General features: G+C 50.4%; 1 protein-coding gene across 3 annotated transcripts in view; it reads left to right on the top strand.

Annotated features, from left to right (window-relative positions):
- Window positions 1-12298, top strand: part of TPX2 (TPX2 microtubule nucleation factor) — a 35218-nt gene that overhangs the window by 5760 nt on the left and 17160 nt on the right. For all 3 annotated transcript variants that reach the window (XM_081196179.1, XM_081196180.1, XM_081196178.1), the window contains exons 2-5: window positions 5946-6086; window positions 7827-7982; window positions 9426-9552; window positions 11771-11893. In XM_081196179.1, coding sequence (XP_081052305.1) covers window positions 5990-6086; window positions 7827-7982; window positions 9426-9552; window positions 11771-11893 — 503 coding nt within the window. In that variant the 5' untranslated portion in view covers window positions 5946-5989. The remainder of the gene's footprint in view (window positions 1-5945; window positions 6087-7826; window positions 7983-9425; window positions 9553-11770; window positions 11894-12298) is intronic.

The following is a 12298-nucleotide window of genomic DNA, read 5'->3' as shown; positions in this document are numbered from 1 at the left end:
CTTCTCCTTGTGCCCTCCATCTTTCCCAACATCAGGGTCTTTTCCAGGGAGTCTTCTCTTCTCATGAGGTGGCCAAAGTCTTGGAGCCTCAGCTTCAGGATCTGTCCTTCCAGTGAGCACTCAGGGCTGATTTCCTTCAGAATGGAGAGGTTTGTTCTTCTTGCAGTCCATGGGACTCTCCAGAGTCTCCTCCAGCACCATAATTCAAAAGCATCCATTCTTCGGCGATCAGCCTTCTTGATGGTCCAGCTCTCACTTCCATACATCAAACCTATATTGTCACTACACCACCTGTGTGCAGTGAAATTAAACGAGCGCCCCCCCCCCCATTCACTCAGTCTTGTTCCTGCTCTGTGTGCTTGTCATTTAGACCCATTATGGTGGTATCATCTGCAAACTTTATAACTGCAGTGGATGGATCAGAGGAAATGTAGTCATATGTATACAACGAGTACAGGTAGGGATTCAGCACGCATGCCTGTGGGGTGCCAGTGCTGAGCTTCAGAGAGGTAACTGGCCCAATTCTCACTATTTGTGTGCAATCCCTCAGAAAGTCTTTAATCCAATCGCAGATGGTAGGGGAAAGTTCCATGTCCATCAGCTTTTTAATAAGAATGCTTGTGTATTGATGCTAGCAGATCTATTTGGAAGGGCATATTCAGTTATGGGCTGTTAAAGAAAACAAGGCACACGTGTTCCCTGCAAGATCTGTATTTTTCCTTGTTTCCTTAAATGAGGGTGGAGGTCTTTCTACTCAATGCAATCTTTGACAATCTTCTGACATCAGATCTTAATAGAGATGAGAATGTACCATTGCTTCCAGTTTGGATGGATGGCTTGAGCTGAAAACAGCAGGATGAGTTTTGGGGAAATTGTGTATTGGAATTTTTTTGTCCTGCAGATTACAGTGGTGCCTCGCAAGACGAAATTAATTCGTTCCGCAAGTCTTTTCGTCTTGCGATGCACGGTTTCCCATAGGAATGCATTGAAAATCAATTAATGCGTTCCTAGGGAAACCGCCTTCAGACCAGGTCCGGGGACAGTCTGTCCCCGGACCTCTTCTGAAGGCTGGGGGGGGGACAAGGGCTTTTCTTCCCACCCCCAAAATTTTAAAAAACCCCGGGACAGCGGAGGACTTCTCCGCTGTCCAAGCGATCTTAAAATGCTGGCGGGCGGCATTTTAAAATCGCCCCGGACAGCGGAGGACTTCTCCGCTGTCCGGGGCGATTTAAAAGCCCCTGGGAAGGCAGGCAGGGGGGACAAGGACTTTCGCCCCCTGCCCGCCTTCAGAAGGTGTTCCCGCCCCCAGCCCCGCTTCGGAACAGCGTTCCGAAGTGGGGTGGCTGGGGCAGCTGTTCCCGCCCCCCCGCCCCGCTTCGGAACAGCGTTCCGAAGCGGGGCGGCTGGGGCAGATGTTCCCGCCCCCCCCCTCCCCGCTTCGGAACAGCGTTCCGAAGCGGGGCGGCTGGGGCAGCTGTTCCCGCCCCCCCTCCCCGCTTCGGAACAGCGTTCCGAAGCGGGGCGGCTGGGGCAGCTGTTCCCGCCCCCCTCCCCGCTTCGGAACAGCGTTCCGAAGCGGGGCGGCTGGGGCAGCTGTTCCCGCCCCCCTCCCCGCTTCGGAACAGCGTTCCGAAGCGGGGCGGCTGGGGCAGATGTTCCCGCCCCCCCTCCCCGCTTCGGAACAGCGTTCCGAAGTGGGGCGGCTGGGGCAGCTGTTCCCGCCCCCCCCTCCCCGCTTCGGAACAGCGTTTTAAAATGCTGGGGGTCTCTGCTGTCCCGGGGAGATTTTAAAATGCTGGGGGTCGGCAGCCCCCCAGCATTTTAAAATCTCCCCGGGACACGGGGAGATTTTAAAATGCTCCCGACTTCTCTGCTGTCCCGGGGAGATTTTAAAATGCTGGGGGTCGGCAGCAAACGCTTCGCTCCCGCCCGCCAGCATTTTAAGATCGCCCGGGGCAGGCAGGGGAGAAGGCAGGCGGGGGGGAGCAAAGACTTTTGCCCCCCGCCGGCCTTCAGAAGAGGTCCTCTTCTGAAGGCCGGCTGTGGGCGAAAGTCTTTGCTCCCGACCGCCAGCATTTCCCTATGGGCTTTCGTCTTGCGATGCAAGCCCATAGGGAAATTCGTCTTGCGAAGCGCCTCCAAAACAGAAAACCCTTTCGTCTTGCGGGTTTTCCGTCTTGCGAGGCATTCGTCTTGCGGGGTACCACTGTATAATAATTCGCTTTGCCTTAGCCACTGTGCAAAGCTGAAAGGTAAAAGGCTCACTTCTCAATAGTGCAGTCCTGTCCACCCAAATTGGTGGCTGTAGTACAACCCAAATTGCAGCCCACAGCTGATATCTGAGGAGGTTGAGCTTATGGCTTCCTCCAGTGGCCAGACCCTTGCTTAACGCTGCCTCGCATGGTCGACCTACCTTTCCCTCCTGCTCTGGAAATGCCCTGGAAACCGGACCCTTCCAGAGGGGGATTCCCTACAAGGGCCTCCAGCACACCACAGCTCCCCTGTGAATGTGTTTCTCTGGCTCCAGCTGCCTCCCCAGCTCCTGCTAATGAAATGGCCGTTGTCACTCTCTTGCAGAATGAGGGGCTGAGGGAGCAGTGGGCTAGCACTGGAGCCAACCATTTCTGAAATGTGATTCCTGCTCCTCCTGCTTGGCAGCTCAACTTGTTGGGTCGTGTGGGCGAAAAGAACGTCAATGACGCACTTTAATATTTTTTTTAAGTTGTTAGTGTTGACAGAAACTTGATCCTGATTAAGGGGGATAAGAAGGGATCTAATTCCAGCCAGGCTTTGGAGCTCTCTCAACTCTCCTTTGGGGCTGTCACTTTCTTCCCTCCATCCATTCCTCCTCTGGGGCATTTGGATCTCTTGTACCAACTTTTCCCTAATCTTGGAGACCACCTTAGTCTTGTCGCGGGACCCTTTCTGCCCTGTCTCTCAGCTGGTCCGTGCTTGGAGACCTCTTGTCTATATTTCAATGTGGCAGTTTTCCATGCCTTGGCAAGGGAAGGCCAAGGGTTATAAATTAGGGTGGCACCTGCTAATGGTGCTGTAATTTATATCTGGGCACCCTTCCCGCATGTGAGTGTAGCCAGCTTTTCTAAAAGCACATAAACCAGCAGTAATCCTGCCCTAGGCCTCAGCTGACTGAAGAGGCCATGCATGCAAAGTCTTCCTTTGGATAAACTTGAAGCCGTTTGGCTTAGCAAAAGCCAGTTGCTTTTGTGGAAGGTTGCTAATAAGGTGGGGCAACATGGCATGGATGGATGTACTGGATATGTTAATGCATGTTCGCAAACCTAGGATGCTGCATAAAAATATGCGCCAGGTTTATGATTCTAGGAAGCCCTGCCCCTTAAAATGGAAGTTGCCCTTGTAGTTGTAGAAAGGGTGCTCTGCCCAAGCGCAACGTTAACCCATTAAACCAGCCCATCTGCAGCAAGGCCACAACTATGGAGCAATCTGAGTAACTTGAGTTCCAGGGCCCCTTTCTTGGCTTGCTTTGCACCAGGTGTGGTCTGAAAAACATCTCAAGTTCCTAGGCTAGAAAATCCTGTCCTTTTCTTGGCTCCTTGATTCTGTCTCCGCTGACACCTATAATCCCCTTTGCTCCTTCTAACTCAAGCTGGGTCTCTTCCTGCAGTATCATTCTCTGGGTGAACTTAGTACCGTATTTTTCGCACCATAGGGCGCACCGGACCATAGGGCGCACCCAGTTTTTAGGGGGGGAATTCAAGAAAAAAAATCTTTTTTCCCCCCCGCAGCCCCAAAGAGCAGCGTACAGGCTGCACACAACCTCTCCCTGCCGGAGGGGTTGCGTGCAGCTATGGATCAAGCCAAGGCAGCGAGCGGGATGGATCCCGCTCGCTGTTTTGGCTTCCCCTTTAGCCCCGTGCAGCCTCTCCTTGGCGGAGGGGCTGCACAGGGCTTTCCTGGCTTTACTGGGAGGTGGGGGGATTCCCTCACCTCTCCCCAAAGCCCGCAGAAGCCGTGCAAACCCTTTAAAGAGATCGCGGCTTCTCCTGGCTTTCCTGGGAGGTGGGGGGATTCCCCCACCTCCCGCAAAACCGGCAGAAGCCACGTGCCTTTTAAAAGGGCTGCACGGCTTCTCCTGGCTTTCCTGGGAGGCGGGGGGATTCCCCCACCTCCCGCAAAACCGGCAGAAGCCACGCGCCTTTTAAAAGGGCTGCACGGCTTCTCCTGGCTTTCCTGGGAGGCGGGGGGATTCCCCCGCCTCCCGCAAAACCAGGCTCCCCCGCCCCAGCCTTCTAACCAAGTCGGGGGACAGCGGCAAAGGCGCGCTGCGCCCCTGCCGCTGTCTCCCGAGTTTGCGGGGCTGGCGACGGGGAGGAGCAGGCTTCTCCCCCCGCCAGCCTTCTAACCAAGTCGGGGGACAGCGGCAAAGGCGCGCTGCGCCCCTGCCGCTGTCTCCCGAGTTTGCAGGGCTGGCGACGGGGAGGAGCAGGCTTCTCCCTCCGCCAGCCTTCTAGACAAGTCGGGGGACAGCGGCAAAGGCGCGCTGCGCCCCTGCCGCTGTCCCCCGAGTTTGCGGGGCTGGCGACGGGGAGGAGCAGGCTTCTCCCCCCGCCAGCCTTCTAGACAAGTCGGGGGACAGCGGCAAAGGCGCGCTGCGCCTCTCCCGCTGTCTCCCGAGTTTGCGGGGCTGGCGACGGGGAGGAGCAGGCTTCTCCCCCCGCCAGCCTTCTAGCCAAGTCGGGGGACAGCGGCAAAGGCGCGCTGCGCCCCTGCCGCTGTCCCCCGAGTTTGCGGGGCTGGCGACGGGGAGGAGCAGGCTTCTCCCCCCGCCAGCCTTCTAGACAAGTCGGGGGACAGCGGCAAAGGCGCGCTGCGCCTCTCCCGCTGTCTCCCGAGTTTGCGGGGCTGGCGACGGGGAGGAGCAGGCTCCCCCCCCCGCCAGCCTTCTAACCAAGTCGGGGGACAGCGGGAAGGGCGCACTGCGCCTCTCCCACTGTCCCCCGAGCTTGTGGGGCTGGCGGTGGGGCTCTCCTGAAGCCTGGAGAGCGAGAGGGGTCGGTGCGCACCGACCCCTCTCGCTCTCCAGGCTTCAGCGAAAGCCTGCATTCGCACCATAGGACGCACACACATTTCCCCTTCGTTTTTGGAGGGGAAAAAGTGCGTCCTATAGTGCGAAAAATACGGTAATCAATTAAGCTTTGGGAAGGCCCTCAAAATGTTGCAATGTTGGATGTGAGGCCAGAAGCAACCATGGTGGGGTCAATTGTGAGGCCAGGCTGGTTCTTTTAAGTCTGTAGAAACAGGTTTTGTGGAATGTGGCTTGCTGAAAGCACAAATGGCTCCTTAAACCAGGGTTACAGGCGCCAAAATGGAATGTCAGTAGTTGCCATTTTGGGGCCAGATTGCTTGAAAGTCATATTTTTCAATACAACACTTGGGTTCCTGAAGTTTGTTCTGATTGTGCAGATAAAATATCATGGATAGAATTCTACAGGATCCCCAAGCATTCACCACCAGATGGTAGAGATGTCAGGTGCCATCCTGGCACCTGGGCATCTTCACTTGGTCTTAAGTGGCCAATAGCGTGGTGCCAAAATGTGCCTGGTGAATTTTAAACGCTGGCTGAAGGTCAGGATGAGCATCTGTGTTTCTTCTCAAAAGTGATGAATTCCTTGTTGCGCAACGTTGAGGCTTAACCTTCTTTCTTGGTCTTCTGTCTTGCATTGCTTTGGGTTGTAGTGTCCTCTAGCTGATAGTCATTGTACCTAGACCTGGGATGGTTGCAAGGTTGCAGTCCCAGTTCAACCTTGAGTCATTGGTTAGATTTAAACATGGGTGGCTTGTCACTGTAGCTTTCAATCTATAAAAGCAGAAATAGACTGACCATCCATAGCTTTGAGAGGCTGAAAAAGATAGCATTTGTAAGTTACTCGCCATGCTAATAGTGCTGTATATTTCTTGATTCTCAGGGGTTTGCTCCAAGATTGCTGGAAAAAGGCTTTGCTCCAGCAAAATGTCTGAGGAACGGTATTCCTTTGATGTCCCCAATGAATACATTGACTTTAAGAACATTAAAGATGGTGAAACAACTGGCATTGATGCCTGGTTTGGTGAGTATCTGCATATTCTGCCAAGTTGGAATGAAAAACTGGTCCTGGTGAGCAGGGGGTTGTCACTTTTTTGGCTAGGGGATTTCACAGGCTTGAGGAGGTGTTTGTTAGCATAAACTGTGGTGTACAGCCAGTATAGGATGCTGTAAGACTCCAACCCCCATCATCCACAGACTGCATGGCCCAGAGGTCAAGGATGGCGGGAGCTGTAGTCCAACAACATCTGGAGGGCTGCAGACATCTTATACTCATTGTACAGGAAGTGATGAAACAGCACTAGAAAACCAACCCTCTACTCTCTCTGCCACCGTTGTATCAAAAGGAGCATGGAAGAGGGCTGCCTATATTGTCAACAACTTTCTTCCACGTGCAGGTGTTGGGCAAAGCAACCCACAACTGCTGAGGAGACCCTTGTTGGACTTGGCAATGGTTAAAGATGCATAGGGTTGTCTGAAAGAGAAGAGGGGCCAGCTAGGGGCTATATGAGCTGAGAGAAGCAACGTAAGAGAGAGGAAAGGCCAACATATAATATGCTGTAGGCTACCCCAAGTTGGGATGGCTTAATATTCCATGATCCCTTAAATGCACCACACTTGTTCTTCTGCTTGGTTGGAAGCAGATCGGAATAAAACGAATTGCCTGGCCCTCCTGAATTCTTTTAAGGTGATGAAATACAAAGCTTTGGAGAACAGAGATTATTGCCAGTGCTGTCAGCCAAACAGAGTTCCCAGTATTGGCACACTGATTTCTGGACAGATAGACATAATCAGGGACTTGCTTGAGTTCATCTTGGAAACCTTTCCACACTGTCATGCCCTCATGTTTTTGATGGAATTGCTAGGATGCAGACCAGTATTAAGGATGATGGAGTTTTCATGTGAATAAAGAGAAGACTAGAAATGTGTCTCTAAGAGATTCTCAGGACCGCATGTGATCTGGGAGATCATCATCTGATCTTTATTAATCTGTATGTGAGCAAGAGCAAGAGCTTTTCCCAAAAAACAGGAATCTACAAATGCTTTCAGAGTGGTGCCAAGGTGGGTGGGTGTTTAACTGTTTTTCCCCAGCCTAAGTTTGTCCTGCCTCAGAAGCTATAATTAGCCCTGCAGGGACCCTTTGGAGAGTAAATGACTTCTCTTCACTTGTTTTATGTTTACAAAAACATGTAGAGAGATCCAGTTGTGATCTTCTGTCTCGAATGTGGCTTTTGTGATTCCACACATCTTCCTCTCTGTAGTGGAAGGATGTGACGTACCAAAAACCTCTTGAGAGATCTGCAGTTGCTTCCTTGAACACTCACTTCCCAAATGCTGTGAACCTGCAATATGTTCTAACAATGCACACGGGATCTGCAGCGTCCAAGTTTTTTGTTGTGCTGCGATATGTTTTCAGCCAACTTTAGGAAAGGGGCGGGAAGCAGTAGCCTCAAGCTTCTACCACACTACATCTGATGATTTTGAGCTTTGAGAATTTTGAGTCAAGGTGGGAGAAGATTAATCTATCCTCTTGTCAAAAGCTGGACTAGCATACTCGACTGCTCTTGAGTCTAGCTGGCACTTTTTCTCTCTCAAATGTGGGAAAGGAGCAGGGGACCTGAGGTCTTCTCTGTGTTTGCCTGGCCCTCGGACTGGGAGAGGAAGGGCCATAAGGCCCACAGCTGGCAGTGGAGATGGCAGTTAGCCTACCAAGCAGCACTGGGAGGTACATTGAATTTAACCAGGTGATTGTTGGTTCTTCCAGATCTCAGAGCTGGTCTTCTGAGCACTCCAAGTTCAGATATGCCAGCCAGTCATCTGAGAACTCCAAGTTCAGACATGCCAGCCGGCATCCTGCAGAAATCCTCAGCATCAAGGGCTAACATTCCACGTGCCATTGTCTCTCCAATGGTGAAATCCAGTAAGTTGTTCAGCTCAGGACAGCAAGTTCTTGTGAACTTACAATGGTAATAGAAGGGTATATGGACCTAGTCTAGTGATGGCCTGTGAACTTGCTCATGTGAGGCTTGGCTTTCTCTGGCAGTGTCAAGACCTGAATGCTTGACACAAATGTTCATCTGATTATTCCTGCCTAAGGGATGAACCTTACTCTTGTCCCTATTGAAATTCCTTTTGTTGGTTTTGGCCCTGTTCTCCAATCTGTTAAGGCTGCCTTGAATCTGGACTCTTATTTTCTGCAGCATTAGCTACCCTTCCCAGTTTGGTGTCATCTGCAGATTTGATGAGCGTCCCCTCAATTCCTCCATCCAAGTCCTTTATAAAGATGTTGAACAGTGACAGGCTCAGGACAGAATCCTGTGAGTGCAGTACCCAACGTGTCACTTTTTTCCAGGATGTTGAGGAACCATTAGTGAGTACTCTGGGTTCTGTCAGTCAACCAGCAGAATTCATTGCAGTCCACTCGGCTTTTCACCATTCCGAATAATTTGATACTAGTTACAAACAAGGCTACAGTGGTACCTCGCAAGACGAATGCCTCGCAAGACGGAAAACTCGCAAAATGAAAGGGTTTTTGGTTTTTTGAGTTGCTTCGCAAGACTATTTTCCCTATGGCCTTGCTTCGCAAGACGGAAACGTCTTGCAAGTTTGTTTCCTTTTTCTTAAAACCGTTAATACAGTTGTGACTTGACTTCGAGGAGCAACTCATAGCACGCGGTGTGGTAGCCTTTTTTGAGGTTTTTGAAGACTTTGGTGATTTTTGAAGCTTTTCCAAAACTTTTCCGACACCGTGCTTCGCAAAACGAAAAAAACCGCAAGACAAAAAACTCGCGGAACGAATTAATTTCGTCTTGCGAGGCACCACTGTACCGCCTTAAGTTGCCACTGACTCGGGATACCTTCTGAGTAAATTAAAAAGCACAAGTCTAAGGTTTACGTATCCCTCTGAGGGTGCTTTATTGGCCATGCTGGATGCATCAAGCTGTGGAGCTGTGGAAGGATAACGCAGGATCCCAAATATAGAGTGGAAAGATGAACTACAACCTCAAATACACAAGCAAGCTGTTTACTGCTGAACCTAGCAAAAGATCTATTTCCTGCTCATTTATTTTTCTTCTGTGCTGATAGTTCAAAGCTGTGAAGTTTTTAAAGCTCCTTCCCTCACAACCTCACTTGCCGATGACAGGCTCAAGCCTCTGTGCATCTGTTGGTAGTATCCTATCCTGTAGCAGGCTTTTCCTGGGGGGTGTCGAAGGGAGCACTGTAAGGTTTTTATGGATAGCTATTGGGGTCTTTTTGTGAATGTTGTATAAGCTATTAGCTGGCTTTGAGCCCTTGGAGAGGAAGAAGGGGCATATAAATTTTGAGGAATATATTTATAGCTCGTGTTTCTTATTTGCCTTAGCTGAGAATCACAATGAAAATGAGATGGGACTGGCTAACAGGGTGCCACCAAATGTGGTTGGATCCATGTCACAGTGGCGCAGTGCATCAAATGAGGCGGTAGCTGCCCCTGCAAGGGCCCCAGGAAGGTAAGCATTCTAATCTCCAAGTGGGTCAACTTTCCCCTGGGACTTGGTGTTGACACAGCTTGTAAGCTTTGACATAGACCATGGTTGCCTAACATCTTGATCCTCCCACAAGTGCTTCTCTCTATTTTCTCAAGAAATGGCCTGCTGAGCTTTTCCAGCTGGCCTAGGACTCTCCTTCTCCTTTCGTTGCTCTTAAGCTAACTTCCGGGTCTGCAGTTCTGGGAAGCTGCAAAGTGATCTGAATGTGGGAATAAAGCTGATGCACAACCCTTCCTGCCACAGTGCCCCTTCAGTGGGCTTCTTCTCAGAGAGGCCAGTATAATGAATTCATAAAATAATAAGTTTCTAGTCCTCATGGCTGCCAAGAATCTCCAACATGGCTATTACTGTATTTTTCGATCTATAAGACGCACCAGACCATAAGACACACCTAGTTTTTGGAAGAGGAAAACAAGGAGAGAAAAAATCTGAATCCCATAAACCAGGACAGCAAGCGGGATCGCTGCGCTGCAATCCCGCTGGCTGTCCTGGCTTATGGGATAGCCGCTCAGCCTCTCCTGGGCAGGGGATGAAGGCTCCCCTTGCCCAGAAGAGGCTGCGTGTGGCTAAGCCAGAAGCCAGGACAGCCAGTGGGGTTGCAGGGCAGCCCTTCTCCCTCCTCGGGAAAAGCCCCCAAGAGCTGCACACACACTCCCCGCGGCTCTTTAAAGGGAGCACTGAGCAGAGCCTCCCGCCTGCATTCACTTCATAAGATGCACACACATTTCCGCTTACTTTTTAGGAGGGGGAAACTGCGTCTTATAGAGCGAAAAATATGGTATATTGTGATCTAATTCTGAAATCAGGTTGTCCTTGAGAACATGACAAACGGTCTCAACATAAACGAGCAAATGTGTTTTTGTGGGTGTGCATCTTTCCAGGATCTAGTACTAAAAGCTTGAGGAGAGATGCCAGCCAGATTTCCTCCCAATAACTGTCAAAAGTCATCGTGGGAGGGAGGATCTGGATCAGCGGTTGAGGAGGGAAGACAGATTAGATGCCTTTTTGTGAAAAGATGCTTCAATTTCTCAGCAGATGCTCTACATAAATGAGTCTGTTATCAGCACAACTATGTTCGAAATTTTTAATGAGGGTGAAAGAGGAGAGCGCAAAATACGGTCTGAAGCTTAACATCAAAAAAACGAAGATCATGGCCACTGGTCCCATCACCTCCTGGAAAATAGAAGGGAAAGAAATGGAGGCAGTGAGAGATTTTACTTTTTGGGCTCCATGATCACTGCAGATGGTGACAGCAGTCACGAAATTAAAAGACGCCTGCTCCTTGGGAGAAAGGCGATGGCAAACCTAAACAGCATCTTAAAAAGCAGAGACATCACCTTGCCAACAAAGGTCCGTATAGTCAAAGCTATGGTTTTCCCAGTAGTGATGTATGGAAGTAAGAGCTGGACCGTAAAGAAGGCTGATCGCCAAAGAATTGATGCTTTTGAATTATGGTGCTGGAGGAGACTCTTGAGAGTCCCATGGACTGCAAGAAGATCAAACTTCTCCATTCTGAAGGAAATTAGCCCTGAGTGGAAGGACAGATCCTGAAGCTGAGGCTCCAAGACTTCAACCACCTCATGAGAAGAGAAGACTCCCTGGAAAAGACCCTGATGTTGGGAAAGATGGAGGGCACAAGGAGAAGGGGACGACAGAGGATGAGATGGTTGGACAGTGTTCTCAAAGCTACAAAATGAGTCTGACCAAACTGCGGGAGGCAGTGGAAGACAGGAGTGCCTGGCGTGCTCTGGTCCATGGGGTCACGAAGAGTCGGACACGACTAAATGACTAAACAACAACAACAACATGTTCGAAATGCTGCATAAAATAATACTTGCCCAAATCCAAATGGATAAAATATCGCATATTGCAAACATGGGGAAATTGGGGTACCTTGAGCTATTTCCTGGATAACTGCTTCTGGTGCCTCCAACTGCAGCCTCCGTACCCCAAGCAGACTGTGTGCCAAGTGCAAGAGCACATGATGCTCATCCCATGTGAAATACGCAAGAGTCCTATTTTGAATGCCCCACTAATTCCCTCTTTTTTCCTCTTGTTTTGGAATGGCTCCATATTATAGCAGTAGCTGAAACTTGTAAGCTTTGAGGCTGTGTCTCTTCATCTCATTCCACCCCTTTCCTTTACAGTCATCTGGCTTTTCCCTTTTCCTCCCCTGTAGGGTGTCAAAGCAGCTCTTGGAACGGCAGAAGAGTGCTCAGCGCAAGTGCGCTGCCAAAATGCATGCCAAGAGATGTGCCGCCTTGGCCACCAATGAACAGCTGCCGCCACCTGTAAAGAAACAGTAAGTGTAGGCCTGGTGGGTTGAGCAAGGGGAGAGGCACAAAGGAGTGGCTTGCTATGGTGTTTGAATTGGCTGGTGGTCACGGTGCCATCTTATTTCAAGCCCTCTTCAAGTGCCAAGAAAGTTTTATCCAACAAAGTTGTCCACAATAATTTCCTCCAGTACAATGGGACAACCTCTCCCTGTGCCCCCCCCATCTGTTCCATGGGTTCACCCAACTTTCTGGAACAGATTTGGCAGGCACAATAATAATAATAATAATAATAATTTATTATTTATACCCCGCCCATCTGGCTGGGCCTCCCCAGCCACTCTGGGCGGCTTCCATAAAAACCAAAAATACAGTAAAATGTCACACGTTAAAAACTTCCCTGAACAGGGCTGCCTTAAGATGTCTCCTGAATG

Source organism: Podarcis bocagei (genome assembly GCF_964188305.1).
Source record: "Podarcis bocagei genome assembly, chromosome: 5".
Taxonomy (NCBI): domain Eukaryota; kingdom Metazoa; phylum Chordata; class Lepidosauria; order Squamata; family Lacertidae; genus Podarcis; species Podarcis bocagei.
Note: the sequence above shows the minus strand (reverse complement) of the source record. Positions and strands in the feature narration are given on the sequence as shown.